Here is a 21,047-nt window from a genome sequence, read left to right as displayed (position 1 = left end):
TTTTTTTTTTTTTTTTTTTTTTTTTTTTTTTTTTTTTTTTTTTTTTTTTTTTTTTTTTTTTTTTTTTTTTGCTTGTTTGTGTTTTGGTTTTCAAGACAAGGTTTAGCCCTGGCTGTCCTGGAACTCACTTTGTAGACCAGGCTGGCCTTGAACTCAGAAATCTACCTGCTTCTTGTAATGTTTTTCTATCTTAATTTTAATTATTTCTTTCCATCTACTGATTTAGAATTTGGCTTATTTTTATTCTCTGTTTTCTTTGGTAATTTGTTTTATATCTTAATGAAATTTTTAATTCAATGTTTTATTTATTGACATTTCAAGTGTTATGCCCTTTTCCTGTTTCCCCTCTGCAAACCCCCTATTCCATCCCCCCTTGCTCTGCTTCTATGAGAGTGCTCAAACATCCACCCACCCACTCCTGCCTCCCCAGCCTGGCATTCCTTGACACTGGATCAACAGTCCTTTCACAGGACCAAGGGCCTCCCCTACCATTGATGCCAGATAAGGCCCCTTCAGCTCCTTCAGTCCTTCCACTAACTCCTCCATTGGGGTCCCTGTGCTCAGTCTAATGGTTGACTGTGAGCATCCACATCTGTATTTGTCAGGATCTGACAGGGCCTCTCAGCAGACAGCTGTATGGTTGCTGCAGCATGCCTTTATAGGCAATCACTTCATGTTCATCCTGGCATCAGGGGCCACAGTGCCTTCTCTTCCTTTGCTTGAGTGCTTTCCCTCACCCTGGCCCTTCTAATATTCATGTGAGTAACTCAAGGGAAGGTCATCCTCACCTGGACAATTCATGCTGTACTCCTTTTGCCAAGAGTTTTGTCACACCTGTAAACAGTTTTAGCAGGAATTGGAATCAGGTACTGATGCCTTTGGAAGCCACAACCCAAACAATTAGAATGCTATTTATCACTTTTTTCTTTCTGTACATATTTAGATTTTGTTTCTACTTATCTTCTGTGCTGACATCTATCAGTATAAATATTAACATTTAGGATTTTTGCTCCAAGGAATGTTTCTCCTAGGAAGTCCTGCTTCCTATTTTCCTTCACCAATATGTCCTCATTGACTTGTGATTGTCAAAGTCCAGTTGTTATGGAAAAATATCCTGAGGAATTGACTGTATATCTTACAAGTGGACTTGCCACAAGTGTAGAACATGTTGCTTTTTTAAAGCTACCTGAGATGACTCTCTTTTGTTGCGGAATCTTAAATTATATCATCGATAACACAGATTTTAAAATGATTACTTATAAAGAAAATCATTAAATGAGATATGTCTGGAGCTCATAATGAGCTGTGGTGTTAGGCGGTTGTTTCCTGAGTTCAGCCATTAGAAACAAGTTCTAACTTGCTAGCAGAATCAAAACAGAGCTCATGTTCCCCGGCCCTGGAAACCAATTCCTATTCTGCTTCTTCAGCTGATTCCTGCTTTTCCATTAGCCAGTAAAGTGTGTGAAGAGGAAAGATGCTTTTTTCCCCGTTATCTAAACTAAGGCACATAAATCATAAATTTGTTGCTTCATTTGACTTCATTGACTCTGTGCAGCTTGCCCACTCCTTTGTTCTTTATCATTCGAAAATTCCTGACCAGGATCCAGGAGGGGACCTGACTGTAAACCTCACTCAAGGACCCTGATCCAGGTTACCCAGACCTTTCCAACCACCAATGTTAACTTCTATGTTTAACCTCTTGTGTCAAATATGATTGCTTAATGCAGCAGCCCACCCTGATCCCCCTTGCTCTGTGTCTCCAGCCCACGAAACTGTTGTATCACCTCGCTTTGGGGAGTCAGTTCAGATCCCAACCTGGCTGCCTCCCTGGGTATTCAGAAAAATAAAGCTTTTGGTTTTAAGCTTCCATTTCTAAAGTGAGTTTTCTCAGCTTCCAACCCTAACACAACTTTTGGAAGAAAGAGAGCAAATGAGAGAAAAATTTTGCTTTAAACCATTTAAACTCATTTTTAAAGATAAATGAATAAAAGATATCTCTCAGAGATATGAGCAAAATATCTTGAATAAACACTTCAAAAACAATAAAGGCACACTAGTGCTCCACAATCATAACCTCTCTAAAATGTGGGAAAAGCACCATTAAAACAAAATGAGATATAATGAGCATGTACTAAAAGTTTAAAATTGAAAAAAAGTTTGGGTTTATAGAGAAACAGGAATTCTTGTGTGAAGATAGAAATGGATACAACCACTTTATAAAATCTTTAGTCTTTATTGCCAAAAGTTGGGCATGCACACACACACACACACACACACACACACACACACTTTAGTATAATATACCATGTCTTCTGTTGTATGTTTTTTACTAGAAAACCATGAACAAACATTTCTTCACTGCACATAAGAAGTTAAGGACACGAAAATGATAACTCTATCCAAGGTTAACATGGGGAACTTATGAATTTAACTTGCATGATATCATCAGCACACAGGCAAGAAGAGCAAGGCGGAAGAGTCTTTCTCTTTCCAAGAGCCAGTGCTAATAGCATCCATATACTCTGATGGAGAAGAGCCTAACACAATTACACTGCCTACTTAATCTTCCACTTTCAACAGGAGAACAAGTGGACCAAATCTAATGAGAGTCTCATAAACATAGTTATATATGCCTTAGTAACACCTTGTTAAATCTAAAAATTCAAGTTCTACAACTTTCTATATCTATGCCATCAGAAAAATTAACAGCAACTCCACAATAATAATAAAAGTCCTATGTTTTTAAAAAGTTTTATGTAAAACACAATACTTATCAATTTATTTCTTTATACAACAAAAGAGTGAAGCTTAATATCTCAAAAATATGGCGAGGTCTAACAAATGTTTTAGTAAGCTAGTCAGATGATGTGTTGTCTCCTGTGTCCGTAAGTACCAGAAGACACATTAGGAAGGACCTTAATTTAGTTTGGAGATTTTGTTGCTTCTCCCAACTATCTAACTCATCTCCTTGAAGTGTTACATTCTTCCAAAGAGCTAAATCTACCCTTCTTTTAATTATATATGGGATATATATGTATGTATATATGTATATAATGTGATAATCAAATAAAAATACTATATATGAATTTTTAGATAATCCCTATGGCCAATTTATTCCATCCTTAAAAGTTTGCCTGTGAAATGAGAAGATAATGTTTTGTTATCTTTGTGGTAGGATAGTGCTTGCAAGACTCTTTGCAACTAAATCCTTACAGACATGAAAACTTTATATATTCTTCATTATAAAATATTAAAAGTTTCATTAATTTTAAGGACCCTGCTCACAAAAGAAAATTTGTACTTAATGGTCATAGTGACCATTTATGTTTGTAGATGTATAAGAAATGATAGGGAAAAATCTAAAGGGAGACTTCATGCAGAAATCTGTTATACCAATTTTCCACTCCCATCTATTCCCAACATTTTCCCTCCCGTGTGGAACTTCCTGGGAGAATAAGAATATATTATACTGCAAATTTAATGTTATAAAGCCAGTGTTTACAGACAGAATTTTCATTATCTAGCAGTTTCAAAATGTAGCAATTTTTAAAGTGGCATAGTGTTAGCATGACTTTAAAGAGAAAATAAGTGAAGACATATCTTCTGTAAAAGAATCCATCATCAAGTTTGACCTGAAGGAAGTTTTGCAGCTAAATTTTTGATGAGGTCGAGGCTCTATGTAAACAGAAAGATGTAAATAGAAAAAATACAGGTAGATAAGGTGATGTAGAGGAATAGTAAAGAGGAAGCAAGGGAGAAAGGAAGAAAAGGAGGCAGAAGTGAAAGAGAAATAAATTAATCTCCCATTATTTATCTGCTGTTTTGATTTCAATAGTTTTAGTGTCCCACATTCAACTATGTTCCAAAAATATTCAATAGTAAATTCCAGAAATGGAAAGAAATTCTAGGGCATAAACACCTTTACTTTCAAAATATTATTTAGTTGTTTTGCTTCATTAATACTTCAAATCTCTTACCATGTATATAAATTAAATTTGATCATAGATAAGCTTGCAAAATAAAAAGCAGTCTATTCAGGGGTCAACACTGCTACACTGTTAAGCACCTCTTGACACTCCTGTTGAAAAGCTCCCTTGGACAAAGAGTTAACCTACTGTATTCTACAGGAAGAGAAAACGGATAGCAGTCTTTTGCTGCCCACATTGACATATTGAAATTATTAGGACTAAATGTAATATAGTTATAGTTTTTTAAATGATGGGGCTTAAAACACAATTAAATAAAAAGTAATTTTTAAGTGAAATTAAACTTACCAAAACAACAAATTTAAATGATGACAAAACCCAGTGGTGCAGGTCAGCAGGTAAAGGCACTTGTCACCAAGCCTGACAACCTAAGGTCATCTTGATTTTATGGTGGAAAAAGAGAAGCATTTCCAAAGAGGTCTTCTCTGACCACATGCATAACCTGTACACACACATGCTTTCACACACACACACACACACACACACACACACACACACACACACACATAAATAAAATTTTAAAAATCTTAAGAATTTCATTTGTTGACTTTTAAAGTAAGAATAACAAGTGAAAGGAGACATGGTGATCAGAAGGTCAACTTCAAAATGGACCTTCCTCCTTTACCAAAAGCCATAAGGGTAGATCTTAGGTAGATCACCTCTTTTTAAGTCATTCATAAAAGTGCAATTTAATTAATAAGCTCACTGCTTTGGAGTGCTGAGCAAAACACATTCTAACTCCTTGACTTTCTCAATTTCTTTTAAAAATAACATTTTAACACAAAGTCTCATACACCTCAGCTCATGCTTGTCACAAAGTCATTATGTAAATGAGGATGACATTGCACTTCTGATTTTCAGGCCTCTACATGCCTAGTGCTCAGATCATAGGCATTAACCACTACACCTAGTCATGTGGAGCTGAGAACAAACTTAATGTATGCTAGGTGTTATTCACCCCCTCAGTTAATGTAGTCTTTGTACTTACATCATAAAAACAGAGAAAACAACACAGTGTTATATACGTGCAAGCATGCATACGTGTGTGTGTGTGTGTGTGTGTGTGTAATAACTGTTTAAAGAGTATAAGCAACATTTTTTTAAAAATTGCTATTTCAACGAAGATGACCCACAAGCAAATATAAACTAGACACTCACAGTAGGCGCAGCCATAGACTTCAGCACGCAGCCCTATGTGGCCTTCTCCGTTCCAGTCCAGGGGCACAATGCGTATGTAACGGGCAACTACTGCATGCTGCAGGTCGTGTCGCACCACACTGTCAGAATTGACGTTGCCTGGAAAAGCCTTCAATGAAAGAAAAGAAAATTAAAAACCTTTGAAGAACATTTCAGTGACAAACGTATACTTTGTGTAATAAATGAAACCCGTATTTTCTTCTCTGGTGATCAAGTTCTATCTTCTTACATCAGAAATATCTGAAAATAAAACTTTTCTTTTAGTTAAAAATGTATTATTTTGGTGCTTTGCGGAAGTGGGAGGGGTGTAGCTAAGGAGGTAAAACACTTGTCATGAAGCCTGAAGATCATTGGATCCCCAGAACTCAGAAAAAATTAGCAGGTGAGAGGGCCTCCAGGAATCCCAGCACTCCAGAGGCAGAGATGGGATTCCCAGCACAAGCTAGCTCGCTAGACTAGCAGAAGAGGCGGCTTCTAGGCCTGTGAGATCTTGTCTTGCAAAATCAAGTGGAAAGAGACAGAGAAAGGGAATTGTCGTTGGACTTCTACACACATGTGACCCAACAAGTGCACGCTTACAAACGCAGAAGAAACATTCACATTTGTGGGGTAAAGAAAAAATATCATTTGAATTGGGAAATGGACTAAAGTAACCACAGATCCTTTTAAACACATTAACATCTTCCCAAAGGCCATTAGGCTCTATTGTGGTTTCACAATGACAGGTGTCTAGCAGAGGTGAAACGGGCACACCTGTGGTGACAGCCTGTGAATCCTCTAAGTGAGCCTTCTGATGTTTGGTTCTCTGAGCTGTCCTTCAGTTTCTTTTCCAAGCAACTGACAGAGTATTGACTAACCTGAAGACATCAGAAAGTACGGAGAATGAAGTCTCCAGATACTGCATTTAAGCAGTAAGTAACCATCAAACAAAGGCTGCTGGAAATTTTGAGAAATATAGGGTGACCGGGTCACTGAAGTATAGTGTGGCATCAACTAAAGGTACAGTCAGTAGTTATGAAAAATTGTTAATATGATCATTTTTTTTTCAAGACAGGTTTCTGTATAGCCCTGGCTGTCTTGGAACTCACTTTGTAGACCAGGCTGGCCTCAAACTCGGAAATTTCTTCTAGATTCACTATAATATAACACTCAGTACTTCTTTTTAGACCCAAGTCAACTTTGAGATTTAAAACACTATCTTAATTGACATTTTATTTTTTCCTTTCTTCTGTATATTTATTGAAAAGAGATTTTTTTCATACAATACATTCTGATTATGATTTGTATTCCCACAACTCCTCTCCATTCCTTTCCACCTCCTCAGCCACCGCAATCCACGTTCTTTTTTTCTCTCTTTCAGTACAAACAAACGGGCAGCTAAAAATAATAAAATAACAAAAATAAACAAACCATAATGAGACTAAACAAATTAAAGAAAAAAAAGCCAAAGAAAGGGGTTCAGAAATACATGTAGCCACAGAGACACAGTGAGCTGTTTGCACATTCAGAAATCTGAATTTTCAACCATCACAGAGAAGGATAAGTATTAGCATTCATACTGTATATCATACAAAGTGGTAAATATGTCTTAATATGGTAATATTTTAAAAATCATAGGAATTTAACAAAATAACCCACTATTTATATAACACATTATTATTTTTAAAATTTGTATATTTTGCAACTAATTTTCCTAAGCCCGCTATCTTCCCTAGCAACGTTTGGGTTCGCAGAAAGGAAGTGTGAGGACTGGCTGTGTAATGCCTAGACATGGGCAAACAGAGCAAGTCAGAAAGCTCACACATCCACTTGCTTTATTTGAAAGTTTCAGAAAGAAGAATTTTCAGAGAGAAATAAATGCTTTTTTCCACTTAGGCACAATACGTTTTATATATTTGAATACAAAACTGAAAGTCTGATTGAGAATTTCTCTCCCTGATACTTCCATTATATAGCTGGTGTCTGTACTGTCTCATGATCTACTTTGCTTTTCTATTTTACTTTCATTTTTGTTTCTATAAATTATTTACACGATCAATATTTGCTTTATCGACTCACTTTTATCAGACATTCTTCCATTGTGACCATTAACACCGCTATCTCCTCCACAGTTTGGGTATAATGACAGAAGTCTGAGAGCCACTGCTGACTAAAATGAGGATTGCCCATTAAACCTGGTTTCCCTTTGTGATTAGGTTGTCATTGACCTGGGAAAGTATTTATGTCCCTTGATTTCACTCTTTCTCTGTGGACTGTAATATTCATATGAGCGTGAAAATGAAAGAAATAAGACAAAGACTAATTTTTACAAAAGAAAATATTAAGATTTGGGGATCTGCTTCAATCGTTGAAAATTGAAATGGACTTTGAAGCTTTGTGCTATAAAATCATACCATTCAAAGTTCAGCCTTCATCTGAATAGATAGTATATAATAAGAACTTCCTAGAGGCTTAAGAAACATCTGACAAATTTATTGTTGAAATATTAAAATTAAAAAAATCAATTTATAGCAGCCTGTTGGTTATACATTGCTGGCATTGTTTCTCTTCTGTTGTCTGTGATTTGTACATCTGCACGAGGTAGAATGTCTTTATTATTATTTTCGTTAACACAGCAGTCATGTAACTCACAATGTTTTATAATCATTAACTAGCGATATAATATAATGCTAACTTTTTCTGTTATTCTTAGACTTAAAACCCTATAAACTGCGTAAACACAGAGAGAAGATAATTTTTGAGAGACATTGTAAGTCCCTCACAAGATTAACTTTAAAATAATAGTATTGAAGTTTAAATAATTAACAATTTTTCAAATATATTCATTATTTCTGCCACTCAAATAGCAATACAGATTGTCCACGATGGTTAGCAAACATTTCTATAAAGCACTAGATAATAAGTATTTTTAAGTTTCATATTCCACATATTTCTCTGTTCCATGTTTTCTGTCTTTATCTGCACATATACAGTGGATAATCTGATCTTTTGTATTGCAAACAGATTTTTAAAAAACAGGAATAAACCACGGTTGCCCCATGTGGTTGTTACATTTTCCAAGCTTGTCTTCTTGAAGGATTTTCCTTTTCCCTTTGGAGGGAAGTGTTAAAAACAAACCCAGGTTGGATGCATGCTTAGCAGGTGCTGTAGCAACGAGCTATGCCACCAACATCCAAAAAAACTCTTAACTTAAAAATGCCTGTACTGCCTTCAGACAGGACCCAAAAGTCAGTCCCCATTTGAAGACTTTGTAGCTATTTGGCATGTCAAATTCAGTAAACTTCATTGCAAGAGTTTTAAACCATCAAAGCATGTAATGTATCAGACTGTAGATTTAGAAATATTCTCTTTGTGGGATGTATGAACTAATGTTTCCTCTCACGCTCACTACCATAAGGTCTGAGGTGTGACATGTAGCACATTTTATGAATAGAATAAATATATTTAGTCCATGTTAAAACTTCTAGTTTTTTCAAGAGACCTTCCATTAAAAGCTGTAGCATGTTCTGCAATCTGACGAGATCTTGGGACTTAAAGATTTTGCTTAATTAAAATTGAACCTATAATCTTTAGCCTTTGTGTAAATTGACATATATAGACCTCTTAGTGTTACTGATAGCAGTTAACTTAGGAAATTATGAAGGAAACAGTAGAAAAGCAATAACATCACACATGTTTGTTTCCTAATGTGGGCAATGCCCTGTCAGTTACTACTTCAGTAGAAACCATGTCTGTTCATCACTCTGATATTATAAACCACGTTGGTTCATACATCCCACAAAGAGAATGTTTCTAAATCTACAGTCTAATAAATTACATGTTTCGATGGTTTAAAACTCTTTCATTGAAGTTTACTGACTTTGAAATGCCAAGTAGCTACAAATAATTTTTCCTTGATTACTTTTTGTGATTCTATTTTTTATTTTCTCATTCTAACAATTTATAGTAAAGTTGAAAATGGATTTGCCATTTTGTTGCATCACTATGACTTCCCAAGATATTCCTTGCTGAGGCAGATGCATAGAATATCATTCTTTGTGTGTTGTACCTCTTGTCCACTTTTTCTGGCCTCTTATCCTAGAATCTCAACTCATTGCTTTTAATCCAGGTGGTCATACACATTCTGTAATAGGTATATTCCTGACCATGCTTCTCATATCCCAGCTATACTAAGGTCACCTCACAGAATTCTAGACTATATCCTTTTAGTCAGTCTGTATTTAATCCCTCAAGTACTGGAGCCAGTGGTCAATAGCTACCCACTTACTTCTTTGTGAATTGAATGAATAAAAACCTGTATGCCCCATTTCCTAGCCACTTATATATACATTCTTGTTATTTCTATTTTCTATTTATAGTTAATAAGCCATATGCTTGATGATATTCCTACAAGTAAAAAAAATCATGCTGTTCTGATTCAAGAAGACACTAGGGTAATGAATAAAAATTTTCCGGAGTTATGAGGTTGTCATTATAATTATGCAAAATAGCTAGAAATCACAGGATTGTTTGAGAAATGGAAATGGTCATGCAAAATTCAAAGGATACATGTTAGCAGTAAAACAAAAATTAACTCTCCCATCTATCAAACCCGTAAGTTCATATAGGAGAATCACTTGATGTTTGCTGAAAATACAGATTTGGCTCATGACTAGATGAAAATATGAGACAAAGGTTGCAGAATTCTACTGGCTTGTAAGATGCAGGACTTTCTTTGGGAGCTACTGGTCTTGACTCAGATGAATATGCCTCTTCCTTTGAATTTTCTCAACATTATGCAAGTTTCCTAATTTTTTTTTATATTTATTTACCACATAATTAACTTTACCTTTCTTTGAATGTAAGACTACGCACATACCAGTTTTCTTACATCCAGGGAGATATTGGTCATATTTCCATGTGCAATTTAAGCATTGGAACTTCAGTTGTTTTGCTGTGTAACATTTTACTGTACAACTAAGAGAAAATGTAAGTATTTTACAGTGTGCCTAAAACTGTGTCAAGCAGAACAAAGTGAACTTCAAAACTGGTAATTGATCCATAGTGAGGTCAGGAGTTGATAAATAATTTCTTACTGAATGGTGATAAATTAGCACCTAGTATACAGGGAAAAGGAGGACCTGGTCAAGGAAGATGTTAGGCAGAGTACTTTTAAGTTTTGAATATATTTTATTTACTATTTTGTTAAAGCATTTATTTGTACGCTACTTAAAGAAAGGTATATTAAAAACCGACAACTAAGCATGCATGTGTATGAACACATGTGCATGTGTGTGTCCATGCACGAGTTTCCTTCTAGAGTAAACACATAGAGTCAGTTGAAGGATTAAGTTTATCTTTTTACATAAAATCCAACCAGTTTCTTAAAGATAAACCCTCCTGATGCTAAGCACAACAGAATATCTCAAATCCTCATGCAAAAGAAATGATTCCGCATGGGAAACGGTGTTCAATAACTGGAATAAAGAAAAAATAGCAAACGATTGCAGAGGGGCTTCCTTCAAGTTTCCCCCCATGAAGCCTATGGGAAAGGCCAAAATTTATTCAGTATACATGGTTTTCAAAATGTTCAGTGCGTGAATTCTGCTTCCTTCTAGCTGCTTCTCATATGTTCTTGCGTGGCATTTTGTTCTCTTCACAACTGAGACAAGTCTTGAGCATCCCAGGAAAGAGGCAAATCTTGTCTTCAGGATATAATTCAGATTTTCTTGAGTTTATGGTAATTGTTAATGCCATGAACATGAGAACACACTCATAGGAAAGACGTAATAGATATTTTATATAAATAACCTAACATTGTCATGAGCACGCAAACAGGAAAAGAGTCACGTGTTGTTGAGTATGAGAATTAATAATAACTAAATTAATTACTGTTTTAAGTTTTTGTATTCTAAAAACATAAAATCATTCATTTGGATAGCCTTATGCCATGAAATGTCAACACTTCTAGTGCTAAATGTATTACTGACAAATATTTGTAATAGCTTTTTAAAATTAATATAAATACATATTCTATTTAATATGAACAAACAATTTGCCATTCTAACATTCTATTACATGATTAAAATCCAGTAATAGGTTTAGAGATACCCAGAAAGGCAAAAAAAAAAATTTCCTAGTGCTGCAGAAAGTAATACTTCATCGTATATTTGAATATAATTTTATGGGTTTAGGGAAGGGAAAACCCTAACATAATATTTAAGTGACCTTTCATTTTTACTAGTGTTAGCTCTCTACTGCTTTCTGCTGAAAATATTTCCAGAGAAATGGCTTAGGCTACTCTTTGTTGTCTTTCACTGTGCCTTACCCTTATGAATTTCATTTTTACTAAACAAATTTTTTGTTTTGTATGCACGGTTGTTTGCCCTGCATCTATGTGTCTGTTTACCATCAGTGTGCTGTGATCCTATAGGTTCCCTTGCAATGCAACTTTAAAACATTGTCAGCTACCATATAAGTGCTGAGAACTGAACATTGAATCTGGGTCCTCTACAAAAGCAACCTATTCTCTTAACCACTGAACCTCCTTTCCTTTCCAGCTTTTTATCGTTCTTGTGACAGAAAACACATGTTAGTAAAGAGAAGACCGTCTTTCATTTGTTTGTTTGTTTTTAGTTTTAGATTTCTTGGACACCCCCTCCACACAGTTAGTCACCTCTGTGAGCATTCTTCTTTTATCCATTAAGTTGCCATTATTATCATTCAACAGTTTAAATCTGTCCAATGGTTACACCATTCTTTCACTATTTTCAAAAATAAGATCATTTTAATTATCCTCTTTCTATTTTGTTCCCCAAAGTTTCAGAATATATTTAGTTGAAAATTTATCTATTTACAATTCTCTTAATTTTCTTGCATCTCAACTTCCCTAAAGTTTCATCTTACTTTACTTTCCTAAATTTAATAAAATCAAATCTAGATATTGCTTTTAAGCTTCATTCGCCATTAGATAAATTTAAATAAAAATAATAGTAATACTGGGATTAGGGTTACTAAACTTCAAGAAGTTAAAAATATAAACATAGCCTTCAAAAAAAATCAAAGGACTATGAAAACAATTTTTAGATGACTCTGAATGTATGTTAGAATTGTAAAAATTTACAGTCAACTTGGTGAACAGTTTGGAGGCTCCACAATCATAGTCAGCCATCACAGCAGTGAAGACTTGTCAACTGACAAGTGGATAACTTAAGTCAAAAAGCTATAATTAGCTCCTACCTGTTCCCCTTCCACAGTCTATTAAGGAGTGATCCCTTCCTGAACTGCCCTCCATTTTTCCATATCCTTTATCCTCCTTTTTTTTTTTTTTTTTTTTTTTTTTTGCCATTGAACCCATTCTCGTTATTTTCTTTTTATTGAAAAATTTTTATTAAGTAATTTTTCTATTTACCATTCAAATGTTATTCCCTTTCCCAGTTTCCTCTCCAGAAAAACCCCTGTCCCATCAGCCCTCCTCCTGCTTCTATGAGAGTATTTCCCTGCCCACGCATTCACTCCTGACTCCCCATCCTGGCATTCCCCTACACGGGGGCATCGAGCCTTCACAGGACCAAGGGTCTCCCCTCCCGTTGATGCCCAACAAGGCCATCCACTGCTAGATATGTGATAGAAGCCATGGGTCCCTCCATGCGTATTCTTTGGTTGGTGGTTTAGTCCCTGGGAGCTCTGGGGGCTCTGGTTGGTTGATATTGTTGTTCATCCTATGGGGCTACAAATGCCTCCAGCTCCTTCAGTTCTTTCTCTAATTCCTCCATTGCAGACCCATGCTGAGTTCAATGGTTGGCTGCAAGCATCCACCTCTGTTTTTTGTAAGGCTTTGGCAGAGCCTCTCAGGAGACACCTATATCAGGCTCCTGTCAGTAAGCAGTTATTGGCATCCACAATAGTGTCTGGATTTGGTAACTATATATGAGATGAATCCCTAGGTGGAGCAATCTCTGGATGCCCTTTCCTTCAGTCTCTGCTCCACACTTTGTCTCCATGTTTTCTCCCATGAGTATTTTGTTTACCTTTCTTAGTAGGACAGAAGTATCCACACTTTTGTCTTCCTTCTTCTTAAGTAGGCTTCTTGTGGTCTGTGAACTGTATCTTGGGTATTCTGAGCTTTCGGTCTAATATCCACTTATCAGTGAGTGCATACCATGTATGTTCTTTAGTGATTGGATTACCTCACTCAGGGTGATATTTTCTAGGTCCATCTATTTGCCTAAGAATTTAATGTTGTCATTATAACTTCTAGTGTAATTTCTTTCTTTACAAAACTTCTTTGTCTTAAAATGATGAGTAAAAGAAAAATCAAGTGTCATTCATTTGAGATACATCTAGGAAACCCCATTAATTTTCTTTAATCTGTTTTAATGCATTGAATACATACTTTATCTTAATCTCCCAAACTACTTCATATGCATCTCTCTAGTCATCTTTTTCTCCTATCAATATTCTCCAATATTAATGATTTTAAACTCAAGTCTCCTTTGTAAATTGTAAGAACATATTACTCTTTGGAAAACATGATATTTTCCATCCTTCAGGTGGTGATCTCATTTAGATTCCAGGAAAAAGATGCCATGGTACCTACCTGCTCTCCCATCTTCCAGATCATTCCAATTTCTGTTAAATATCCCTCATTTTAAGATAAATATTTAGATCAATTCCTATCTGCAGCCCTAAATTGGCATTTGCAAAGTGAGCCAGCATTTTCAACATTCTACCCTACATCTATATTTGAGGAGGTAGGAGGGGTTTCAAACCCATAGTCAAAACATAAGCAGAAAGAACTTCCCTCTGCAGATCTCCAAAGCCTCCTTCTTTTCTTATTTCCTTCCAAAGTTTGTTAATATTTCCATCCTTCTAGCCTCCTATGCTGGGATCTTATGCCACATGAATCTCCTCCTCTGCCTCAATCACTCTACATTGATGGGTGCCCCCACTTTCAAAGAACAGCTTCCTATTTGAGAGGCCACGGCATTTTGACTAACCTTCTTTTTTCTTTCACAGCTCTCTGATCCTTTCTCTTTCTCTCCCCATCTAATCTTTCTTCCTCAAACCAGGGTGCATACTACAAGAGAAATCTATCTAAATTAAAGTCTCAATTTGCATGAACTTAATTACTTCATCCAAAGTATAGATACTTGCTTTGTTTACATGTTGCCAACTCAGTAAGTTAGAAAGAATAATTTGCACAATTATCACCCTTTGTTTTGTTTATAGGATGCTAAATGATTCACTTAACAGATTCTTCTTAACAAATTAGCAAAATTGACTTAGCTGAACAAATATATTTGTTTTATTGGTGCCCTACGGAGTCACTAATGTTAGCTTGAGTCAGACCTGAAGTAAGTACACAATTGCATCTCCCAATTGGCAGAAATTTTATATTTTATTCACACCTTTAATGCTTTCATTTTTTGGCCAATAGAAGATTAAGCATCTCTTCAACAGTATGTTTGATATTCGTACAGCTACACCCATGTTCTTCTATGCATATGAAAAGTTTTGTTTTCTTTTTGAACTGATTAATTTGTAACTACAAATAGATGACCATCATTTTAGTTTGGAACACATTTTATTCATCCAAGTAGGGAACTGCAAAGACACAAAAAGGCACTACAGCAAATTGCAAAGAAATCAGTCCTCTGATATAAAGATCAGCTAAAATGCTGTTCACCAGAATCTACTGTTACCTTTGTGTAAAGTTCCAGAAACAAGCAGAGGTAATAAATGATGCATATTATTTAGGGCTAAGATAAAAACTAAGAAGCAATGGGTTTTGCTAGCCAAGCACATAGAAATATTCTGAAAGAAAAGAGGAACCTGAGGGCTGTTTAGAATCAGACTTTTGAATAACTGACAATGAAAACAACCAAGTCTGAATAACTACTGAGTTAGAATACAACGATACTAATCAGGTCTACTTTATTCAATAAATCTTTGTAAAATATACCACTGAAGCACAGAATAGGAAAGTAGCCATCCTGGTGTCATCCTGGATAGTGATGAAAAGAAAACCAAATAAAAATTCTAACATAGAAAAAGAAAGCACAACCATAAAGCAAATGCTATCTGAGATTATATGTTGATCTCCGTATCTAAATGTCATTGTAAATATGAAGAAATTATTTCATGTATTATAAAAATGTAATTATAAAACTTGTGTAAATCTTTTAAAATTTACACAGTGAACAAACATATATATCATTTATAGTTTATCTATGTTAGATTTTTCTTTAATTTTGTTGTATGTTATTAGTATGCAAACATAAATCTGTGCTCTGTGCTCTTTTATTTTTAAATTTTAGATAGTAATATTCTTAAGTCATATCTTTCTGCTCAGTAAGGTTATAGCTACCTCTTCTACAAAGAAACATATGTATTACAATGCTTTATTGTAAAAGTCAGAATTGAATTTTTTTTCAATAACTTCCAAGCAGAGTAAAAAACTTACACTTTTAAGCCTTGAAAATTTATCAAGTGAACACTTATATTGAGTTATCTTAGCTATTTATATGCCATTTCTACACATATATGCACATTGGAGAAGTGGAGAGTTTAAGTCAAATGGAAATCAGTGTGTTTAATATTTTCCTTTGTATTTTGAAATGAATTATAATCACAAAGCAGTTGACAAATAGTATAGAGGAAATTTTCTTGTCAGTTTCTAATGCTAATCAATTACTTGTCAATCATCAAAGTCAGTAACCAGGCATGATAATAATATTGTTAACTGAATCATAGAGTTGGTCAATTTAACATTGTCATTGTTATTATTGTTATTGTTATTATTATATGTATTTTTGTAGCCCAAACTTGTTTTCCTCCCACAGTCTCCCACAGACTGTGTGTCCCAGCTCTCCAGGACCACCCATAGTTGGCTAGGCCCAATCATTAATGAAACATATACCTTACAGATTTATCCACAGGTTAATCTTATGGAGGCATTTTCTCAAGTGAGTTTCCCTTTATTCAAATGACTCTAGTTTGTGTTATGTTAATAAAACAAACAAACAAACAAAACCAAAACAAAACAAAACCTATCCTGTACATATGGCTTGTGAGTTTTACTAGAACCTAAGTGTTTTATTAGGCACAGAAAGCAGATAAAATAAAATATGCCTAAAGGCTATGGCTGTTATTACTAAAGCAACCTAAATTGAAATGGGAGGCAGGATATAATACAACTTTTGGGAAATAAAGAGGGGAGACAAATAATAGCTTATCTCCAGGTAAGTCTCATACATGCTTATGCACACTAGGAAAAAAAGCATTTTGGGTAATGGAGGAAGACAATCAGCGAGGATAAGCATCTTCTAAGATTCATTTCAATGGTAAAACCATTAGCTTGACACCATGAGGACTCATCTGTGTCTTTAATGGTGACGGCAGGTTTTCTGAGAAGGCAGCTGCGAAGAAAATAATACCTATGGAATATAAGAAACTATACATAAGATGAGTGTGTGTAGGTCCAAGCAGGGAAATCATAGCAACTAGAGAAGCAGACTAGGGAATGAATAGATGCTCAACCTCATGACTACAACCTGTTGCTAGAAGTTCAGAAGGAGAAGTATGAACGCAAAACAGAAGGCATCACACGACAACATGCAGATCCCTTGTGATTGTGGACATACTGTGCATCCTTAACAGTCAGTGAGAACATCCTGGATGCTACGATGCTTTCTAGTTCTACAAGATGCTAAAGGAGTAACTAGACCTAAGGATGCATGAAAGTTCTCAGCAGTGTTTCTTGTAAAATCAGACTGATCTACAACTAATTAAAAATAAAATTTTAGTGAAAAATAGGAAATGCTAAATATCATAAATGTTTTTTTGCAATACTGAAATCTTAATGATGTAGTTTTTCTTAGAAGGTAGAATTTCTAATCAAATGTAGGCACAATTAGTGAAGTAAAACACGAAATCTAACACTTCTACCGCAGTGGGTGTTGTGCCCTAAAATTGAATGCCATGCTAAGACTCTGAACACCATATTTTATTATGCCAGTATTAATGTAGAAATGAAGAGGACAGCATTTTGTTCCACAGATATTTAATGTATTTATTTAAACTACCTCTACAACCTGAATAGATTGTATGAATGTTTAATTTCATAGATTAACTGTTATTTTACACTCTACTATAAAGAATAAAGCTATAGTGTAGTCCCATGCAAAATGACCATCACTGTGATATCTGATGAATATGAAATAATGTACTTTCCTGAGAAAGCAGATGCCCTTGAACAGGTTTGCAATGTAAAAGAACAAATAGAAAATCTGTACAAAAATGATTAAATAATGATACACTCTGTATAAATATGTTGTTCTGAATAGAATGATTACTAAGTTTATTGTGTGATTATCTTTTCCTTTCCAGTATGTAAAACTAAACCAGGGCATGGAACAAGTTAGGCTATTGTTCTACCACAGATTAATCTCCAGTCCTACCCCCTCTATTCTTGACTAAAATCTCTTACACCATGAACATTCAGACATTACTAATCAGACTCAGTGAGTTATATTTTACCAAGTAGAAAAATTATGGAAAGAGAGGACATGAAGAAGACTAGAGAGGAAGGGGACGGTGAGAGTGGTGGATGATAACAAATATGTTATAATCATGCAATTCTTAAAGGATAGTAAATAAAATTAAAAGAAATGCTTTAACAAAATAACCTTCAAGGATCCTTTTGACATGTATATTAATAAAAATATTAATTATGTATAAACATGAATCATAGAGCAAAACATTTATATAGAGAAAAACTTAGCTCACTGGGGAATTTTGCTATGAAAATGTGAATATATTTCATGCGATCCATTCAGAGTAACTTCTGGAGGTTTGGAAGGCAGTTGTCTAAAAGTGCATTTCTGGAGTAGTAGATTTCTTAATGCAGACCTAGAGGACATTGTAGATTTTGTCTGGCAGGGATTGGCTCACTCTGCTCTTATAGTGAAGGCAGAAAAAGAAAATGGAATTTGAGACTTTATCTCTCTGTAGTAAAAAGCTACTGAGCTACTGTTTGATGCAACAAAGAGTATTGCCCAGTCTAGATAGAACTAGTAGAGGAATCCCAAAGGTTAGGAGACTGTAGAATCTTCCTATAAAGAGCAGTCTGAATAACACGAATTTCAATTAAAGACGGGAAAACACAGGAATACAGCAACATATATTCATTTATAAATCAATATCTAGTGATTTCTATGTTATACAGGAGAGTTTATTCTTCTCTATTTTGAAACCTAAAATGTGTTTGATGAAAGCAAGTTGTCATCAAATTTTTTGATACATGCGGCTCAGAAGAATTATGTGATTTTTGTGCTATAAAAAATATTGAAGTCTGGCGGTGGTGGCGCATGCCTTTAATCCCAGCACTTGGGAGGCAGAAGCAAGAAGAAAAAAAATTGAGATTAAAAAGTTTAAAAAGTTAAATATGATAAAGTCAATTTGCCAAATAAATATACATGTGTGTATAGAAACATAAATAGTATACACACTCTGGATGGCTCTATATGTATACAAAATAATATATGCAAATATATGTACATGCATATAGACCATACAGACCACACACACACACACACACACACACACACACACACATATATATACATATACAAATATATATACACACACACACACACACTCACACACATATATCAAAGTAAATTGTACTAATAGGCTAATGGGCATAGGATAAAAGAAGAGGGTCTTTTTATGATTGATGAATTTTGAATACACTTTTATGGACTCCACTTCACTGTGAGCTGTAACATGTTCACATGTGTAAAGCAAGACATTTGACATACCTGTAGTGACTTCAATCATTCATGTCAAGGGATACTCTGATGGTTTGTATATTCTTGGGCCAGGGAGTGGCACCATTTAGAGGTGTGGCCTTGTTGGAATAGGTGTGACCTGGTTAGAGTAGGTGTGTCACTGTGGGTGTGGGCTTAAGGTCCTCACCCTAGTTGCCTGGAAGTCAGTCTTCCACTAGCAGCCTTTGGATGAAGATGTAGAACTCTCAGCTCAGCTCTGTCTGTACCGTGTCTGCCAGGATACTGCCATGCTCCCACCTTGATGATAATGGACTGAACCTCTGAATCTGTAAGCCAGCCCCAATTAAATGTTGTTTTTATAAGACTTGCCTTGGTCATGGTGTCTGTTCACAGCAGTAAAACCCTAACTAAGACAGAAACAATGGCCATATTGTTAAGGTTTGAACTTTTGTTATGCCAATACTGCCCTCAGGGATGAGGCACAAAGTGATGCTGTTTAGGCTTGCTTCTTAATTTAAAATTACTGGTTGAATAAAGATTCTGACAGCCTATAGCTGGGCAGGAGAGAGGTAGGTGTTGGTTCTCAACCTTGTGGGTCTGTGGCAGAGATCATGAGAAGAGAAGAAGGTGATGAGAGATGATGCTGTGGGGTAAGTGAGTCAAGAAACATAGCCACGAGGACTGGCCAATTGGAGTTAAGAGCTTCACAGACAGAACATGGCAAGTTATAATTCAGGGTTATTGTCAGGAAAGTAAACATAGTAGCATAGAGGATAGATATCTGCCTAGCTCTAGTGCTTTAAAGGCAAATTATGTATACAAAAGTTGTGTGTTTTTTATCTGGGAACTGAATGATCAAAAGCAAGGTAGAAATGCCTGACCATGATTAAATATGTACTACAACAACATGGTCTGAAATGTACATGCCATTTAAGGTTTAGCTAAAATTTAGAGTAAAAATGATTGCATAAACTTCTTCAATAATCATTATAACTTGTACATATGGAACTCTGATTAACACCACAAGGGTACAGGCACTCAGAAGGTAGGTTCCTCCTCCATTTTGCTTTGGCCCAGTGAAAAACAGTATTTTAATGGCAACCTTGTTTTAAAACAACAAAACAAAACAAAAACCTGATGCTGATAATTCTATATTCTGGCACTGTAGGAAATGAGGAATGTACTTGAGCTATGTGTTCGCTACATTCCCAATGGACCCAGTCTCTTTGGATATATAGACCCCAGTACAATGAGGGTGGATTATTAGTAATGTTATACTCCTTGGATATATGGAACACAATACAGTGAGGGTATAACGTTATTGACATTATGCATCAGATAGATTGTCTTCCTAAAATTCCTAGATGCAAGAGGTAAGTGGGTGAACTCTAATTAACTACAGCTCTGTCTACCAGGGAGCCCAGACAAGTAGTTCTGAGATAAGACCAGTGGTCCAAAAAAGCAGTTATTCACTGAGTGCATGCCATAGCCTGGCAACACCTGTCATTTCAGGACAGACAGCATTAGCAGCATTACTTTTCTATTATATTGCTATCATCCCCCTAATTAGGCATCTGAGCTTCAGTTACTCATGGTTTCAGTCAAGTGTATAGAGTAACAGAAGAATATTCTAAAATAGATGACTTGAATCTTCTAAAACAGTTCATGCAAGCATTTACATGTAATTTCACTTATGTTTATTTTGTGTGTGTGTGTGGTGTTTCTGTGTGTGTGTTGCATGTGTTGTATAATTATTAATGTAAATATACACATGTGCATGTAGGTATAATGCACTTGTGCACATGGGTGTGGAGGCCAGAGGGTAATGTATATTACTCCTCAATTACTACCACTGTTATGTTTTGAGACATTATCTCCCAGTGATTCTTAAGCTCATCATGTTGGCTAGGCTGGCTGACCAATGAATCTGAAGGATCCACCTGTCTCTATCTAACCCTCATCAATTGGGTTACAAGTGCTAGCCTGACATAAGTTTTAATGTGGGTTCCAGGGGTTCAAACTCAGGTCCTCAAGCTTTCTCTCTCTCTCTCTCTCTCTCTCTCTCTCTCTCTCTCTCTCTCTCTCTCTCTCT

The 21,047-nt window shown here is 35.5% G+C and overlaps 1 protein-coding gene across 1 annotated transcript in view; it reads right to left on the bottom strand.

Moving 5' to 3' along the window:
* Cntnap2 (contactin associated protein like 2) overlaps window positions 1-21,047 on the bottom strand; it is a 2,102,194-nt gene that overhangs the window by 1,286,912 nt on the left and 794,235 nt on the right. Inside the window, exon 4 of the mRNA XM_029535530.1 lies at window positions 5,145-5,292. Within this exon, the coding sequence (XP_029391390.1) occupies window positions 5,145-5,292 (148 nt within the window). The remainder of the gene's footprint in view (window positions 1-5,144; window positions 5,293-21,047) is intronic.

The sequence above is a fragment of the Mus pahari genome, chromosome 2, assembly GCF_900095145.1.
Source record: "Mus pahari chromosome 2, PAHARI_EIJ_v1.1, whole genome shotgun sequence".
Classification (NCBI taxonomy): domain Eukaryota; kingdom Metazoa; phylum Chordata; class Mammalia; order Rodentia; family Muridae; genus Mus; species Mus pahari.
This window is presented reverse-complemented; position numbering and strand designations above follow the sequence as displayed.